This window comes from Marasmius oreades, chromosome 6 (genome assembly GCF_018924745.1).
Source record: "Marasmius oreades isolate 03SP1 chromosome 6, whole genome shotgun sequence".
Lineage (NCBI taxonomy): Eukaryota > Fungi > Basidiomycota > Agaricomycetes > Agaricales > Marasmiaceae > Marasmius > Marasmius oreades.
Window position 1 is genome coordinate 3668649 of NC_057328.1, and position 17209 is coordinate 3685857.

Genomic DNA, 17209 nt, shown 5'->3' on the forward strand with positions numbered 1-17209 from the left:
CGTTTAGACAAGGGTGCGGGTGCGTTTAGACAGGGGTGCGGGTGCGTTTAGACAAGGGTGCGGGTGCGGTTGGAGGCATGGGTGCAGGTGTGGTGCGGATGCAGGTGCGTGTAAGTGCAAGGGAAAGTACAATACAGGTAGCAGTTGTTTGAAAAAGGAAGATATTGACTTCGGTTAGTATTCGTAGTTGTAGAAAAAGCATTGGTGGCTTACCGTGACATCCTCGACTGCAGTTCGTTGTCTTCTACAATTCTTCTACATTTTTGAAGGGTTTCATTGTTGATGACGGACAAGTCGAACGGTTGGCCATTAGCATTTGCGTTATACCAGTAGAAGCGCATTTTCGCGTGGTAGAGTACAAAAATCTTCTTCCCCAAAGGGGAGTGTAGATCTGGATGAGCGTCCATAGTAACATAGAATGAAGAAAACATTTGTTGCCAGGCAGGCGGAAACCCCCCTAGGCTCAACGACTTCAGGAACAAGGTCCTGCCGTCGAGAATGTCGCCCCAGGTTAGTTCTTCATCCGCTTTCGCATTTGGAGAAGCTCTATTAGCTGGGTTTGCGGTAACTACGATTTTTTCGTCGGCATCTTTGTGAATTCCGATGGTGGTGTCATTGGTGGCTCTCCTAAGGATTGCCTCGGTTTCGTTGCAGGCCGAGGGGGTGAAGTACCAGAAAGGAACGAACTTTCATTTCTCCATCTTGTCTTGTGCAAAAGGTTGAAGTCTTTCCGGTCGTTTGTTCATCGACTGACCGGGTACAAAAGGGTGCAAGGTTTCTCTCTTCTTCTCCTTCTCTTTCAAGCTTTCCTCTCGTTGCTCTCTTTCCTCCTCTTCTCGCAATCTTGTTGTTTCCTCTTCTTGCTGTTGCCTCTGATGTTCCAAAACCCTATCCTCCTCTACTTGTTGATTCCATTGAGCCACATGTTCCTCGATTTCAGTTCTCCAGTCATTCTGCATGTGTTCTATTGCTTGTTCATCGTTAGTGATGTCAGGGAGGGTTTCGTCTGCGATGAGGAACTGTCTATAGCGCAGATGTCTGTCGTGTGAGAAGTCTGGGCATATGTCTTTGCTGGGGTCGTGATCTAGTCTGTCCGGCATCTTTTGGAGAAAAAAGGACTAGAGATAAAAGAAAGTGATAGATGAAAGAGGGAGAGAAGAGGAAAAGGATGTCGTTGGTGTGTTGTATGACTTAGACGCGAGTCTGTTGAGGAACGAGCATGGTGATGGTACAGAGGGAGGATTTCGTACTGCACCACGTGTCCGTTCGAAGACCTCAAGCTACCTTACTTTCGTGCCTCATGTATTGTAGCTCAACAATCCTGCTATTTTGACTGCGAGAAAATTACACCAAAAGTACTCGGAAAAGTCAGCCTTGGGTATATGGTATAACCACGAAGCCTTCGAGGGCAAACGCCCTTAAGGGGGGGGGGGGGGGGGGGGGTAATGTCATGAACTCACCATACTCCGAGTACTCCTCTATAGTACTTCACGTGCTATCACAACTCCTCCTGTCCTCGCACTTGATCATTTCAATCTCTGTGATCATCCTCCCTTTGATTCCTTTGGCTCCTCACTGTTGACCACTCCATCCAACTTGTGATCGCCATAGACCATCATAGATAGGGAGGCCCCTGCCCCCTCAACCCCTTGCCCCTTAAGTAGTGTAGTATATAAGTACTCCAAGTGTACAGTAGAACTTCACTCTTGTCTGGTCAATTCTACCTAGGAGTCATTCCTTTTCCCTTCAATTGTCAGCTCGCCTCACCCAAGGATCAACTCCTGACATAGAGGCTTGTGCTTTGACTAGTAGTTTGGGCTCACCCTAGTCCTACATTCCCTTATTTTATAACTCAAATGTTAATAAAATGATAAAAGTATGCATTATTAAGGCTTAATCCAATTTTCAGCACGATAGTGGGTATCTGAAAGTAGGGGTAGTACCCCTGGTTCAGTTTGTGACAGATCTGGTGTTAATGCTATCTCTGTAGCTCTGATATTAGGTTGATTATTGAGTGGTATACTTTTCCCATTACTGCCAAAAGTATTCCTCCTGCCACACAGGTATCTCCACTGGGCTATACCTGTTCTCAAATGGTTGAGAGTGGGACTTGTGCTCTCTGAAGAGTCATGTCTGGCTCCAAGGGAATCAACTCCTCCCCCTCCTCATGATTGTCAGCCAATATGAATGTTTGAAACCCCAAAGCAGATGAACTGTTGCCACTGCATTTGGGGACTGGAACACCACCACCTTTGGGAACTGGATCACCACCTTTGGGAATTGGAAGGCCACTGCTTTTGAGAACAGGATCTGGATTTGAATGGTGGAGAACCCACTATAGCAGCCAACATGGTTTCTGCAACATGCTGCCTAAGATCACCAACTGTGTATTGTTCCAAGTAAAACTAACTGGCAGCATACCTGACCTGAACAGCAGACAGTATAATGGGTCAAAAGTCTTTGACATCTGCTGAAGGCACGTTTGGAGAATTGGTGGTTGACTGTGAAATGGCAGCAGTTGAAAGGGAGGATACCACTACAGATGGCTGTAGAGCCCGTATGTCTGACTGTGAAGATCAAACTCCTGATGGTTGTTTTATGTGGCAAACATAAAGGGTCTGTGGTGATGAAGGTAACGGCCTTCAGAGAGGATATTTGGGCATTGCCAATGGACACTCGACTTGGCAAAGTGCATGAACAATGGGAAACAATGAAGATTTCACCTAATGACTGTTGTGTTGTATGCCTTATGAGCAAGGCTGTGCATGACACTTGGTCAAAATTCAACCCAAAATCATGGCAAGAAGCACATTAATAACATTAGTACTGTATTTCTTATGAAATGTATATAGCAATATGAATTTGATATGAATATCCTAGATTTTTTTGAATACCCCATTATCTTGATACCTGGTGGGTGACTTAGATTACCTTGACTAATTTGATCTACTAATATGCAGGCCAGTTGCAGCACACACAAAGCAAAAGGAACACACCCAGAAAATGAACTGGATATTGGGTGTGCTGCAATTCTGTGTGTGTGTGTGCTGAGTGCTGCATCTCATTTTTTGTGGTGGTCTGCTGCATCTCGATTCTCATTGGGCCCCCCTTTGACATTGCAGACTTTATCAGTTTGAATACAATTTACAATTGGACAGAATACACAAGGTGTGTGCATGGAATGGTGTTAGCCCAACAGGGGAATGAGTTATTGGAAATGAGAATGGGCTTAAGTATACTAGGGAATACAGAAGAGCTGGTTGAATGTGCAGTAAATGTATGCATTTTGCTTGAAGATCTTACATTCCACATCCATACTTATGAGTTCTGAGTCCTCACACATTCCTGCCATTGCATGCATTTTGCTTAAAGCTCTTAATGTTGTGACATCTGTCTCAACTTGAGATGTCTTAAGATATCTTAACATAATCTCAATGATCTCAATAATAGTGGCCTTTCCAATGTTTCATTATCTCAAAAATTCTCAAAACAAATCATGTCTCAAATTAAGAAGAAAATCTCAATAATCTCAAACATATTTAACTTTCAATCTCAATACACCAACTGTGATTACTATGAGTATAAGTCTCTAAGTCACTTGTGTGCAACACAATTGAAATATTTAGCACCAGGTCCCCACAAGACCTTAGCTTAGTATATCAAACAAGAAATTGTTTGACTTAGAGACTTATACTCATAATAATCACAGTTGATATATTGAGATTGAGAGTTAAATATGTTTGAGATTATTTAGATTTTCTTCTTAATTTGAGACATGATTTGTTTTGAGAATTTTTGAGATAATGAAACATTGGAAAGGCCACTATTATTGAGATCATTGAGATTATGTTAAGATATCTTAAGACATCTCAAGTTGAGACAGATGTCACAACATTAAGATCTTTAAGCAAAATGCATGCAATGGCAGGAATGTGTGAGGACTCAGAACTCATAAGTATCGACGTGGAATGTGGAATGTGAAGTTGGAGAAGGAGAAGGCGAGGTCGTTACCTTTAGTATTCACGTTCCCAATACCCAGTCGACGACCTTTAACATCCACCCTTTCCTCCTCCCAATGGAATTCAACATACTGTTCTCTTCATATTCGTCTACTTTGGCACGTTCTTGTGCGAAAAACGAGATGTCTTCTAGCTTTCGTAACTGAAAATATTTCCGAGTCAATCAGGCTGCAGTCGGGGTACGAGGCGAGACAACTGATAAAACTACCCACCTTTGAGCTCTTGCGGAGCTTCCATCCGATAAAGAGCAGAGGAAGCCCCACAATTAGGGCGTATACAAATATGACGGTGGGGACGTCCCATTTTCCAGTCATGAATACAGAATATGCTTGGATGACGAGCATAATGGAGCAGAGGGTTAGGGCGTAAAGGCTATCAAGGAACACCATGTTGAGTATTACGGAGCGCTTTTCCGTCTTTGGACGCTTTTGACTCACCCGCAATAGGGTTGCCAAGGTCCCTTGTAGGGTAATGTGTCCCTCGAGATGTTTTGTGCCTTGAGAGCCTAGTGGAAGGGATCAATTCGGGATTCGGAACACTCGCGGGAAAGGCGAAGTTACAGTAAAAGGTACGAACATAATAGAACCGGAGGTATGAGATTGCTATGCAAAAATAGTTGAAGGTGTAAGACACGGTAATGAGGTCTGCGAACCTGAAGGGTCAAGAAAAATATTTAGGCCGACAATTCAATGGGGGAAAGAGACAAACTTACCACTGCAGAACAACCGCCGAGGTATTGGACACGCCAAGTAATGCTAACAAACCGAACAGACTTGTCGCAGCAACACACCAAATCGGGGCTCCGTGAGAGGTGCATCTGCTAAACCGTTCACTCAGTGCCCCCAGCTTCCCCTCCAGAGCCATCCCCAACAGCACCCTACTTGCACTATACATGAAATTATTGCCTGCCGAGAATATCGATAACAAAACAGAAGCGTTTACGATATGGGGCAACACGGTGACTCGTAGGTTGTGCATAGCGATCACATATGGAGACGATCCGGCTCCTGGTTGAGGATTCGTAGCAGCGGAGAGGAGGTTCGGGTCGTTGTATGGGATCAGAATACCCACGCAGAGGGACCCAATTACGAAGAAGATCAAAAGACGGCCGTAGGTATGCTTGAATGTACGTGGAAGGACGGTTCGGGGGTTAGCGGCTTCACCAGCTGTCATTGAAATGAATTCGGGTCCTAATTCAATAGGATTCTGAGTTTTACCACGCTGTCTTTGTGGGGACTGATGTAACTAATTCAAGTACTCACCCACGAGGGTAAATGCAGCTTGGACCAGACAGTTCAAGAACCCGATGAATCGACCTTGAGAGCCCTTTTTGACGTACTCGGCAAATGGTGCTCCCTTGTGGAGTAAATCAGGCTGAAATAAGTATAAGTTTAACGCGTTATGGGTTCCATGACATACCTGGACACGGGACGCTGCAGATAGCTTGGTCATTGAACGCCTTTACGAGTAAATTCGGCGACTCACGATCCCAGTTCCTGAACCCGAATGCGTCATGCAAAGGATTCCTGCCAACCATTACGACAAACGTAAAGAAAATGAGGCCGACAGCAAGGATGACTTTACCAAGCGCCAGCCAAAATTCCGCCTCTTAAACGTCAATTCCGTAAGTTCCGCCGAGTTTCCGTGACCATCATGTGAGCAGGTGCTCACCTCCGTAAAGCTTCACCGCAAAGATATTCAAGAGTCTAAGTAAGTCGAAATCAGTACAAATTCGAATTGACATGGAATGAAAAACGAACAAGTAGCACAGAAGGACAAAAAATATGACTGCCACTATTGGGATCCTATCCGTCCAGAAATGTAAGGTCAAGTTGAAAGCGGTTATTTCGAAGGGTACGTTGATCCCCATGTTGACGAAGAAATTGATGGCGGCGATGAAACCTAGAGCAGAATCGACAAAATGATCTGCGTAACGTATAAACGGCGAGGAGATGGGCATCCATGTGACCATTTCCGCTGTAGAATTAAGGATGAAAACATGTTAAGTTGAGATTGTACGTCTATCCCGGATGTTGGAACCGAACACGCACCTAGGGAGTTATTGATCGCCAGCACGACTGTTGACCAAAACGTGAAGGCGACGAAAAGGCTTCCGGGGCCGCCGTGTGTCAGAGCTGCACCTATTTGCACGAAGATGGCCGTCCCAATTGAACCTGTTCATTCCATTGGCGATTAAATCGAGATATCGTATCAAAAAGCGAATACCTCCAATTCCTATTAGCTGTATGTGTCTGCTCTGATGATTGATTAGGTCAATGTTAGCACTGGAAAAAAGTAAGAGATGATATCTCACCGACAGAGTCCTATGAGTTTCATCTTCCGGATTGCTGTAGTGCTCCCGATCGCCTGGGCGAACTTCTTCTTCAGAATTTACTGTTTTCTCGATTGTAAATGGTTCCAAATCCGCCTTGCGGTGGATTGTCATAGTGTCGGAGGCTTTCTGTGGTTATAGAGAAGCTGAAATCCGTTAACGGCAATTCATGAACAGAATGGTTGGTTGGTTTTGCCGATAATTTTCTCCTTCCTACTGGAAGTAAGGTAAGGACTGTACAGTGTGAAGGGGGATTCTCCAACCGGTTTCTTTGGGGTCATGGGATATATGCAAGGGAATAGGAATACAGCAGACCACATGTTATGAATACCTAAGTATCCACTTCGACAGAATGCGACAGAATGATGTATAGGCGGTAGAAGATGGGTAGGGGCGGCCCGGAACCAGCTGAAGTGCCGACTTAAGGGCAGGCCTAATATCCCGCCTGTTTATGTAACACCTTTCACCTTCCGTCATCCCTTGTACTTGAGTACTTTGAGTCGTGAGACGAAGTTGATATTTGGAATAAAAACTGTGAGTGTTTTAATTAAAAATTACTCCATCAGCTAATCTTCATCTATACGCGTACAGGGAGCTCTAATAGCAGTATCCTGCTCTCGAATGTGCATCCACTATTACACTAACTTCCCTGTACTACCCGTTTTGCTTTACCTAATACTTAACTTACGACTCGCAATAAGTTTGGCACTTCTGATTAACAGATCCGCTCTGGCTCCGGAGGGAGCTAGCAGTTCCCATGCACTGACCGTCCATATCGGATCAAGCTCAAGTACTAGTACCGTCATCTCCAATATTGCTCCGAGACAGCATGGGCATTGGGCTATGAAAAATCATCCATCGATCATGGATTGGGGACCTCCTGCTCGTTGTTAGCACCATTTGCTGGCAACAAGGAAGGAAGGATCAGTGAAGAGATACATGGCTGAATCAATTGATTGATAGATCAAACGGTACCCTGAGAGCCGACCTCAGCATAGCTCTTGGGAAGTTGATATAGGTTCTAGTTCGGTTGGGATAGGTTCGACCTCTTATTTCCTTCCTCCTACCTTCCCTTCCGAACTCGAGCTCGACGGGTTCGGGTAAACGGCAGTACTTACCGGGCCCCGGCCTTGAATCTCTTTCGCATTATTGTTATATGAGATCAATGCTATATCGTTAGACATGGCTAACTAACATTGCGGCATCATTTTTCGTAGTAATGGAGATGAGATACTTTCCTTGTCAGTTCACCATTTCCGGATGTTTGACCACTTATAAATTATGGCCACCTGGGATATTGTCACGTGAGCTGATGTTCGGAATCAACTTGAACGGGGAGCATCTAAGTAAGTCCTTTTCTCACAGTCCCCTGATCAAACCCCTGCAGTTAAAACTCCGACGGGCGCTAGCTAAGGGCAGGCCAGTGGCGTTTGCACGAACTCCCTCATCAGTCACCCAGCTCTTACGCCTACTTTCCGTTACTTGGCAGAGTTGACATAGGATCGATGTGATGTGAGTTTTTATCTCTCATTTTTTCAAGTTTGTTGGTTCACCTTCGAGAAATAGTTATCTCGGGCGCGTCGTATCACGAGTACTTCTCATGATTGGTATCGCGGTGCTTGAAGGGGGGCTTACCAGAACACGACATTGGTCGCTTGCTCGCGGGATGTGCATCTCGTGGTTCTGTACCCGGTTTTGTTTTATTCTCACACCTTATTATGAGACTTCTGATACTGTCGAGAAGTGTATAGATGCAATGTAACGGTCAAGTTAACGGCTAATAGCGAGGCTAAAAGACCGACTTGTAATGCCAAAAACTGGCTCCTGAAGGGTGCTTTGACTCCTGGAGCTCTCCAAAGATCTCTTTGGCGCAATGCAGTCCACGTCCAATCAGGGTCCAAACGAACTAAGGATCGTTGTCTCCAAGACAATATCGGGTTATCTGGGCATGGAATCCACTCATCAGTAGTTCTGATGTTGATCAGAAGGGGTGAATGGGATTTTTCAAGTTGGAGTAAGTCATGATTGCCATCAGTCTCATGGTAAGCTAGGAAAGGTCATAACAGTGATGGAATACAGCCGAGGCATGAAGTGAATTGATCATGCAGACTGACTCGCTGGAATCGGTATTTGTAGCTCACTGAACCCTTACCGTACGTGAGTGCCGACCTCAGTATAACGCCTGGGAAGTTAATATAGGTTCCAGTTCGCTTATGGTAGGTTTGAAATTCTGTTTCCTTCCTCCCACCTTTCCTTCCTTGCTCGAAGACCTGGATGGTCGAGATATCCCCAGATGTCGTAGTCGCGCTTCAGCGTGAGGTTCTCGTTCGCGTGAGTCTCCTATACAAAATCTCAACAACTTCCTTAGCCGACTCATTAATATTGATTACCAGAGCCTTTTCGGTACGATATCTCTCAAATCTCAACCTTCCCCAACGGAGCCTCACGATCTACGCATTTAGCTGCTGGGGGAGCGCTTTTCGCCTATGACGTTCTGCTCAATCTAGACGTCGAGCTCGAGTACATATGGGCAGCCCTCAATCCTCGAAAACGGCCAGTTAAGATAACCCCTATGCTATTCAGCTTGATGTACCTTTTACAGAGGTATCTTCCGCTGTTTGATCAAATTATCTTGAATCAGTATTGTCAGTCTATCGATTGTCCTCATTCTCTCCCTTACCCACTCATGATGAAAATAGTCGTCTTGGGCGCCTCCACTAAGAGAGCATGCACGATCACTTATGCGATGTGTGCATGTACGGGATTTTCTATTCGCAGATATTCTGATCGGCTGAGATAAATTTAGGGATTGCGATTGCCGGAATATCACTTTCTGAAGGTACCCACCACGAAACCAGGGTGATTCTGTTCGACTCCTGATATAGATGTCAAAGTAACATTAGTCTGGGAGACATAATCAGTACACAACCATGTATTTATCATTGAATCCCAACCTGAGTTTGAGTGGGCACTTATCAACAGCCTGTGCATAGATGGGCAAGATGCAATCAGTTTCTGATGAGTGTCTGAAATCCAAGTCCCAGTCTGATGATGTCTGACGGTGTATGGTCAACATCAGCCCAGATTATGGCCGGATAGGGTCAGGATACCGTTACGGAGTCACCTTAATTCAGACTTTTGGCTATTTGTCACGGTCAGACCACATTTGGTCCGTACACTGTCCAAATTTTTTGAGATAGTCAGATTAGTACTTATCTATGTTAGCAACATAGCCGAAAAAAAAAAGAAATGCACATTTAATTTGTTACGCCAAAAAATAAGGCTTGAAATAATTACCGTAAATTTTTTTTCGGCGTGTTCAGGGTTCTGTCCTGCGCAGGGTAACTACATGTGCGCCCAATGTGCGCCCCCGAGTTCCCCATTGATTTTGCTCCACCAATGCCCCACAGACGGAGTGGGTATTTCTGGATCCCACATGGGTCCTCTCCACAGAAGTTTGTTATGCCAACAAATATGACCAAAGAAGGTGCAACGTATAAATATGCCCGCCGCACGCATCCTGCCACACTGCTCTTCCTCTTATGTTAGTAGGACTTAACTCTTTTTTCTTAACTGACTGACTGACAGACTGACACTTACTGTAGGGCGAAGATCTCAGCTGTAGTAGTGACAACTATAGTTGCATGCCGGCTCTGATCATATTTCTCGATTGTTCATTATTCCTTATGTGTATATATTTGTACTGCTCTTAATATAATATAATAATATAATAAATCTTTTATTGGAATCAGACACGAGCGAGAACTGCAATGATTATATCAAATATTATATTAATTTCCAAAACAAGTAGTCCAAGCTAACCCAGACTGGCGGCCGGCGGGTATCTGATGATAATACGACATCTCATCATCTCAGCCCATCTGGCGATGGCTGGTCTGACATCAACACACTGGACTCCTCTGCTCAGTTCTGTCAAACTGACCATGCACTCTCAGAATGAAAGGCCAAATTAGATTTGAACTTGAATTTCAGGTCTATACCAGGTAACGTCAATTTGAGAGGCACTAACGATGGCTGACGGTATTGATCAGTCCATGGACATTTTGGTCCCAATTTCGTGGTGCCGTTACGTCTCTTACTGTTTTGTTGCACACTAATTTGTATGTCTCACGTCCCTGTGAATAGTCGTACTTGCAATTCGAGTATGGGCCGTTTGGGCGTGGAAACCTCTGATAGGGATTATGATTGTCGTGTTGTCGGCAGCGTGCGGGATTCCTGGGATGTTCTTCCTCTCAAGGTTCTTAAACGGAATTCAATGTCTGTGTCTATCATATGGGATACTTTCCTCCTTACTCACATCCCCGTATTCATATTCATCAGACCCTGAACTCGATATACCTGGCGCGTCGGAACCACTTCAAAGATGTTTCTATAGGATGACGAACAAGGAAGTCGTTGTGCCTTGGATCTTGTTGATGGTTTGCGATATGGGTTCGTGATTAACTTCCCCTTGCCGAAGGGTTTCAAGAAACTGAGTCTTACAAGCTGGTTTCATCCTGATGGCGATACCTGGGATTGGTGCCTGTAAGACTCAGAGTCCTTTTTTCCTTACCGCTAGTGTGAAATTTTGTGTCAGATCGGGACGGTGGAAGCTCGGGCCTCGTAAAGATCGTCTATCGGGATGGTGAGTGAATTGTTCAGTGTTACATCGTGTTCGATCGAATACAAACCCATATTATATTCAGGTGTCATCTACTATGCGCTGACCTTCAGTGAGACTTACGTTTCGTTGAAGGAATTTCTTCAAACTCATGGCACACCAACAGTGGTATCGCTGATCAATGTGATCGTCATCCTCCTTCTATCCGTGAGCTCAGTTGCCCGTAATAAAGAGACATGCTCACCTTACATATCAATATATCAATAATCCTTTCTTTCTTCCGCGCTTCTCAGAATGACCTCGTACTGCTCCTCTCCGGGTAAGTAGTACCTCCTTTGTCGAGTACGCATCTGAACCGGTATCTATTCATTAGCCTCGAACGCGTCCTTCACTCTATTCTCGCCAGCCACGTCATTCTTCACATACGAAAAATGGCTTCTCAAGATAATGGCCAGATGAGAGACATGTCAACCGGAATGCTGGCGACGGTAGAGTTCAGCTCTGAATTCACAAGAACCGAGGACGTGTTCGCTACGAGCATGTACTACCGATCTGGTTTTGAGCTCGAAGGACAGCAACTGGAAGGCGATTTGGGGAGTCCGGTTCCACCTACCCGTTCTGAAAACCATAATTCCCAATCCATGGCCAACGGAACACGGAGCTGATATTCGGAATCAACCGATTTTTTCACCCACTGTGCTGCTACATGTACCATCTTATATACGAATTGCTGGTTCAAGCGCTTTCAAGCCTCACCACGTAATACTAGTCCACTGCTATTTCGGTAACATGCTATAGCCAATTTCCCAAAGTGGACCAGCTCGGTGGTAGAGGTGGCAGTTATTACTACGTAACGGACGTTCACGTTCAAATTCCGACACGCGCCACTTGAGGGCAGGCTATTGCCATCTGTACGAAACTCCCTCACTTCCCACACTGAGTCACTCGGCCTTTACGCCTACGTACCATTACTTGACAGAGTTAGTTTGGAATCGATAATATCGTGAGCGTCGCTATCTCTCGTTTGTTCAAATCTGTTGGCTGATCACCTTCAACAAAGAAATAGACGTGCGTCGTAGCTGAGAGCGAGTATGATTTTGCATAGCGGTCCGAATGGCGTTTTCAACGCCGGTGGGGTTAACCTATATGGTAGGAAAAGGGAACACGATCGGTAGCTTGCTCATGGGAGGTGCGTCCTCTGGTCCTGTACCTAGCTTTTTTTAAATCTAACACCTTATGAACCATCACTTTGCCAATTCTAATAGAATGTATGGAAGCAACGCAAAGGTCAATGCTTAGCAGCTAACGGCGGGGTTACAAGACTGTCTTCATGACAAGAACGGGCTCCCGAAGGGCGCTTTGACATCCGAAGCTTTCTCCTTTGCACAATGCACTTCCGATATCCTGGGCCCGGTCACTACCCCCAATCAGGGTCCAGACGGACTGAGGATCGTCGTCTCCAAGATCGGGCTGTCTGGTCATGAAAATCATTCATAAATCATTGTTGTTGATATGTGGATTCCCTACTCACGATATGGTTTTTTGCTCCCTTCGTTGGTGTTTTTGGAAGTTTTGGGACAGTGACAGCAGACAACCGATTCACAATCATGAATTGATTGACAGATAAATGACGGACAGGTCGCTGGATATGTACTAAAAGGACCCTTGCTGTACCCTGAGAGCCATCGAGTTAAGTATAGCTCCTGGGGAATTTACATGGGTTCCAGCTCACTTGAAATAAGCTCAGCCTTCTGTTTCCCATTTTCCACCTTGCCCCCCGCTCCCTACAAAAGCTCCGAATGGTCGAGATACCCCCAGATGTGGACCTTGTAGCGGCGCTTCAACATGAGGTAGTCGTTCGCGTGAGTTTTCTATCTGACAATGCCGACGAATTCCCCGTTGATATTGATTTCCAGTACCTTTTCGGTACGATATCTCTCAAATCTCAACCTTCCCCAACGCAGCCTCACGATTTACGCATTTAGCTGCTGGAGAAGCACTTTTCATCTACGACGTTCTTCTAAATTTAGACGTCGAGATCGAGTACATATGGGCTGTCCTAAGTCCTCGAAAACGGCCAGTCAAGATAACAGCTGTACTATTCAGCTTGATGTACCTTGTACAGAGGTATCTACCACTGTTTGATCAAATTATATTGAATCAGTATTGTCAGTTCAACGATTTTCCTCATCTTTCCCCTCGCTCTTACTGACCTGCAATGAAATGTAGTCATCTTGGGCGCGTCCACTAAGAGAGCTTGCATGATCACTTACGCAATGTGTGGATGTACGGGATTTTCTATTTTGGGCAGATATTCTGATCCGTTGAGATGCATGTAGGGGTTTCACTTGCGGGAATATCGCTTTCTGAAAGTATGTCTCTTGCCGTTTTGTTGTACCTCGATTTTATTCCTCACTCCCTGTGAATAGTCATACTTGTGATTCGAATATGGGCCGTTTGGGGGTGGAAACCGCTGATAGGGGTTATATTGGTCGTGATCTCGGTAGCGGGCGGGATTCCTGGGATATTCTTCCTCTCAAGATTCTTAAACGGAATCCAATGTCTGTTTCTATCATATAAATCCTCTCCTCCTTACTCACATCCCAGTATCCATCTTCATCAGACCCTGAACTTGATATACCTGGCGTGTCGGAACAACTTCAAAGATGTTTCTATATGACGACGAACAAGGAAATCGTTGTGACTTGGATTTTGTTGATGGTTTACGATATGGGTTCGTGGTTAGCTTCCCTTTCTGAAGGGTTTCAAGAAACTGAGCCTTAGCAGTTGGTTTCATCCTGATGGCGATACCTGGAATCAGTGCCTGTGAGACGACTGGGAGTCTTTTTTCTTGTCGCTAATGTGAACTTAGATCGGAGCAGTGGAAGCTCGAACCTCGTAAAGGTTGTCTATCGGGATGGTGAGTGAGTTTTCGCATCGCGTTCGATCATAATCAAACCCATACCATATTCAATCAGGTGTCATCTACTATGCGCTGATCTTCAGTGAGGCTTACGTTTCTTTGCACAAATCTCCTCGAATTCATGGCACTTTAAAAGTGATATCGCTGATCAATGTGATCGTCATTCTCATTCTCTCCGTGAGTTTAGTCGTCCGTAATAAGGAGACATATATACCATACATGTTAAATCCTTTCTTTACTTCTTCCGCGCCTCTCAGCCTGACCTCAGACTGCTCCTCTCCGGGTAAGCACCTCCACCTTCATGGATTACGCATCTGAACCGGTATCTTTTCCTTAGCTTCGAACGCGTCCTTCACTCTATTCTCGCCAGTCGTGTAATTCTTCACATACGAAAAATGGCTTCTCAAGATAATATCCATGGCCAGACTCCGACATCAACCGGAATAATGCTGACGACGATTGAGTTTACCTCTTTTACAGGAACCGAGAACGGTTTCACTGCGAACATGAACTACCGATCTTTTGAGCTAGAAGTCCCGCAACAAACGAGAGCTTAAAAGGAGGGAGCCACTGAAAACGATTTCGGCAAAGTACCTGGTACCGGTTCCCGGAAGTTCCAGGCTGCGGTCCGGAGGTGTTCTGGCCCTCGCCGGTACCTCCACAAAGTCGACTTGTCGCATTTCCGGTTCGTAGGTATATAACGAACTTGCTAAAAGGCCACCTGTATGCATTCAAATCCAATTCTTGACCGATACATACGATAAAATAAATAAATATTACCGGACATCTATTTATACTATATGCTATTTTAACCCTACGGAGTCCAGGCTTTTACACTTCAGCTGGAGTAACCAAAACCCCCTCCTTCTGCTGTCTCTCTTTCTCCAGGTCACTCCCCGAAAGGCTCCCCCCAGAGCTTGAGTGATTTCCATTCGGCAGGTCAACTGTGTGGTGAAATTCATCGGATATCTCTCCCAGGTCAGTCGTGATAGTGTGGATTGTTGTTGCTCCTCCTCCTCCCCCCGCCCTTGCCCTCGGACCCCCCGCACCAACAAACCGAATCCCACTCTTCGTAGTCGAGATCGGTTCAGTATTCGTTCTGTGATTGTTTGCAGAAACGACTTGGTCCACGCTATCCGTCGTCTTTCCTTGCAGCGCGCGAACGATAATCAGAGTCGGTGCGATTCCCTACGGTCGGGATTGCAGGTTAAGCAAACTGTGGGGGGGAGAAGGAGATAGCGACGCAGGACGTACAGCAGCTTGCATAAACAACGGACTGAGATCAACAGGGAGTAAACTCTGGTTATCCGGGTCCAACTTTAATAGAATGACGATATAGATGATAAGAGAAGCTGGGTAGAGCAATCCAGATTCGATTCTATAATCGACATCATCGAGGTTAGAATTCCGGGATGAAGAAAACGGAAAAAACACCGACATAATAGCTACAACAGTTCGATACGTTGAGTGAAGCTTAGCATCGAGATGCTTGCGTGCTTCGCGACTGATCAGGTAGATTCGCCCGGCTATATGGTCATAGTTGAGTCAATACCGGAAGTGCATGAACATGAGATTAAAGAGAGAACATACCGGTCAACGCGGTCAAAAGGCCGTTAAAGACTGCATTCGCAATTAGATACCCGTTATTGATAGAATTACCCTTGAGTAGAAGATTGACATTCTTGGGATTGATACTGGTATTGCTGAAACCTTTAGTGAACATGATACAACCTGCGAGGCCAACAGCTGGAACAGGGTTATGAGGATTAAGATGCTTCGGGTACTGGTAAATGGAATCGTACTGTTCAACGCCAGTGAAAGGAAGATCAAGGTGGTCGCCACCCATTTGTTCTTGAACCACACCAAATAGCAACGATGAATCTAGACGTAAGGAATAAGCGAGGGCATGTGAAGGCGCTATCCACACGTACAAGCATGGTTTCTGCGGTAAGACTAGGGAGACGATGTCAGCTACGGTCATAACAAACCCGGGAAGCTCTTACTTTGCTATGATCGGTAAGATCATTAAAAATCCTCTGTGTACGTGGCACTTTAGAACTAGCCGAGAGCACGGAAATATTATTTTGTACGCCACCTCTGGATTGTCTTGATTGTATCGTGCTGCGCGTACGAGAGCAGAGGTGGATAATCCTTCGTATGCTCTCCAGTGTAGATTTTGATCGCCTGCCGAACTCGATACCACGTCTCGATTATATTGTTCAGAGTGCATAGGAAGAACAACAATATGGTCCATGTGAGGTAAAGCTTATGGTTGGCTGGATGATGCTTGTATAGGTTGTGCAGGGTCACGATGAAAAGACCGATGTAGAACCCTGAACAGGCCCCTTCGGTTGAACATCATTGCATAGAGAAACCATTGAAAAGTCGCACCGTATACAAACCAGGTAACCTGAAGGGATGAAAAGAAGAAAACGTCAAACGTCTATCATAGAGGTGAAAATCCGAACTTCACCCACCGTCAGCGACACAACAGGCTGGACAATCATCACTTCATTCGTGAACCATGGCTTCAGGATCTCCTCCAAGGACGCCATGACTCGTACGTAGTTATCGTGGATTCCTTCGTTGTCAAAAGGAGGTATTGATGGGAGGCAAAAGTCTAGGAGAGTTTAAGTATAAGTTTATAACCGGAGAGACTGGGGCATTATCAGTTTTGGCGGTCGAGTGGACCGACAAGTGCGCCAAAGTCCTCCGGGTGATTCACGATCATAGAGATTTTGTTTGACAGCTGTCAAAGGGTGGGAAAAAGATGACAGGCACGTTCGGGAGCAGATTTGTCCGCAGACTGCGCTTCGAAGCGCTGAGGCTGAAATTTGGTGAGAACTTCGTGGTCATTTGCATCGCGCTTTTGTTCAATGAAGCCTGCATGGAAAGTGAGGTCGAGATGAAGGGGAGAGTCGAAAAATGCACCAACTCTAAACGCAGCTTTAGACAGGTAACGTGGGGTAGGTACGCTTCATCTAACCTTAACGAGTAATGTGGATTCAACTAAGTACCAAAATAAAGTTCCCTATTCACACATCTCCTCACTATTTTTACTAGAGTTTGTTGACGCTCAAGGAGAATCAGGGAAAACCTGACATCGGCGGTTTGGGCGCAACTTTTAGGAAAGTAAGAGGAAAAAGCAAAGCGATCATTTACAATGCCCCCTGGCTGGATTGAACAACCGACCTCATCATATCATCGCATACGAGTGACGCGCTCTACCACTGAGCTAAGAGGGCTTGCCTTAATGATTGAAAGCAAGATATAAACGTTCGAGAACCAGGGACCATGCAGACGACAGTTTAGAT

At 45.3% G+C, this 17209-nt stretch overlaps 5 protein-coding genes and 1 non-coding gene across 6 annotated transcripts; 2 read left to right on the forward strand and 4 right to left on the reverse strand.

Annotated features, from left to right (window-relative positions):
- Positions 1–689: 689 nt before the first annotated feature.
- E1B28_010641 (uncharacterized protein) lies at positions 690–1100 on the reverse strand (the record flags this gene model as incomplete). Its single annotated transcript, XM_043155620.1, has 1 exon — positions 690–1100. One exon carries the CDS (start codon positions 1098–1100, stop codon positions 690–692), a length of 411 nt encoding a protein of 136 aa, XP_043008092.1.
- Positions 1101–4020: 2920 nt separating this feature from the next.
- On the reverse strand, positions 4021–6465 carry E1B28_010642 (uncharacterized protein; the record flags this gene model as incomplete). The annotated part of the gene is made up of 13 exons (XM_043155621.1): positions 4021–4161; positions 4232–4391; positions 4457–4524; positions 4596–4671; positions 4732–5209; positions 5282–5393; positions 5439–5452; positions 5505–5627; positions 5691–5725; positions 5780–5996; positions 6071–6193; positions 6246–6276; positions 6334–6465. The coding sequence occupies 13 exons, from the start codon at positions 6463–6465 to the stop codon at positions 4021–4023; spliced, it is 1710 nt and encodes a 569-aa protein (XP_043008093.1).
- Positions 6466–10382: 3917 nt separating this feature from the next.
- Positions 10383–11637, forward strand: E1B28_010643 (uncharacterized protein; the record flags this gene model as incomplete). Its single annotated transcript, XM_043155622.1, has 8 exons — positions 10383–10437; positions 10498–10629; positions 10693–10803; positions 10858–10896; positions 10949–10996; positions 11058–11179; positions 11266–11291; positions 11346–11637. 8 exons carry the CDS (start codon positions 10383–10385, stop codon positions 11635–11637), a joined length of 825 nt encoding a protein of 274 aa, XP_043008094.1.
- A 243-nt stretch (positions 11638–11880) lies between these two features.
- E1B28_010644 (uncharacterized protein) lies at positions 11881–14452 on the forward strand (the record flags this gene model as incomplete). The annotated part of the gene is made up of 14 exons (XM_043155623.1): positions 11881–11975; positions 12039–12161; positions 12238–12898; positions 12958–13140; positions 13202–13258; positions 13312–13344; positions 13402–13533; positions 13596–13706; positions 13760–13798; positions 13845–13892; positions 13951–13977; positions 14032–14072; positions 14153–14178; positions 14233–14452. The coding sequence occupies exons 3-14, from the start codon at positions 12772–12774 to the stop codon at positions 14450–14452; spliced, it is 1044 nt and encodes a 347-aa protein (XP_043008095.1). The 5' UTR covers positions 11881–11975; positions 12039–12161; positions 12238–12771.
- Positions 14453–14726: 274 nt separating this feature from the next.
- On the reverse strand, positions 14727–16590 carry E1B28_010645 (uncharacterized protein; the record flags this gene model as incomplete). Its single annotated transcript, XM_043155624.1, has 10 exons — positions 16373–16590; positions 16287–16305; positions 15991–16228; positions 15899–15931; positions 15827–15848; positions 15698–15776; positions 15486–15641; positions 15334–15421; positions 15150–15273; positions 14727–15083 (listed from the first exon to the last, which is right to left on the reverse strand). Exons 1-10 carry the CDS (start codon positions 16448–16450, stop codon positions 14727–14729), a joined length of 1194 nt encoding a protein of 397 aa, XP_043008096.1. The 5' UTR covers positions 16451–16590.
- Positions 16591–17059: 469 nt separating this feature from the next.
- On the reverse strand, positions 17060–17140 carry E1B28_010646. The gene has a single exon. It is a non-coding gene; the product is annotated as a tRNA-Thr (tRNA).
- Between the last annotated feature and the right edge of the window lie 69 nt (positions 17141–17209).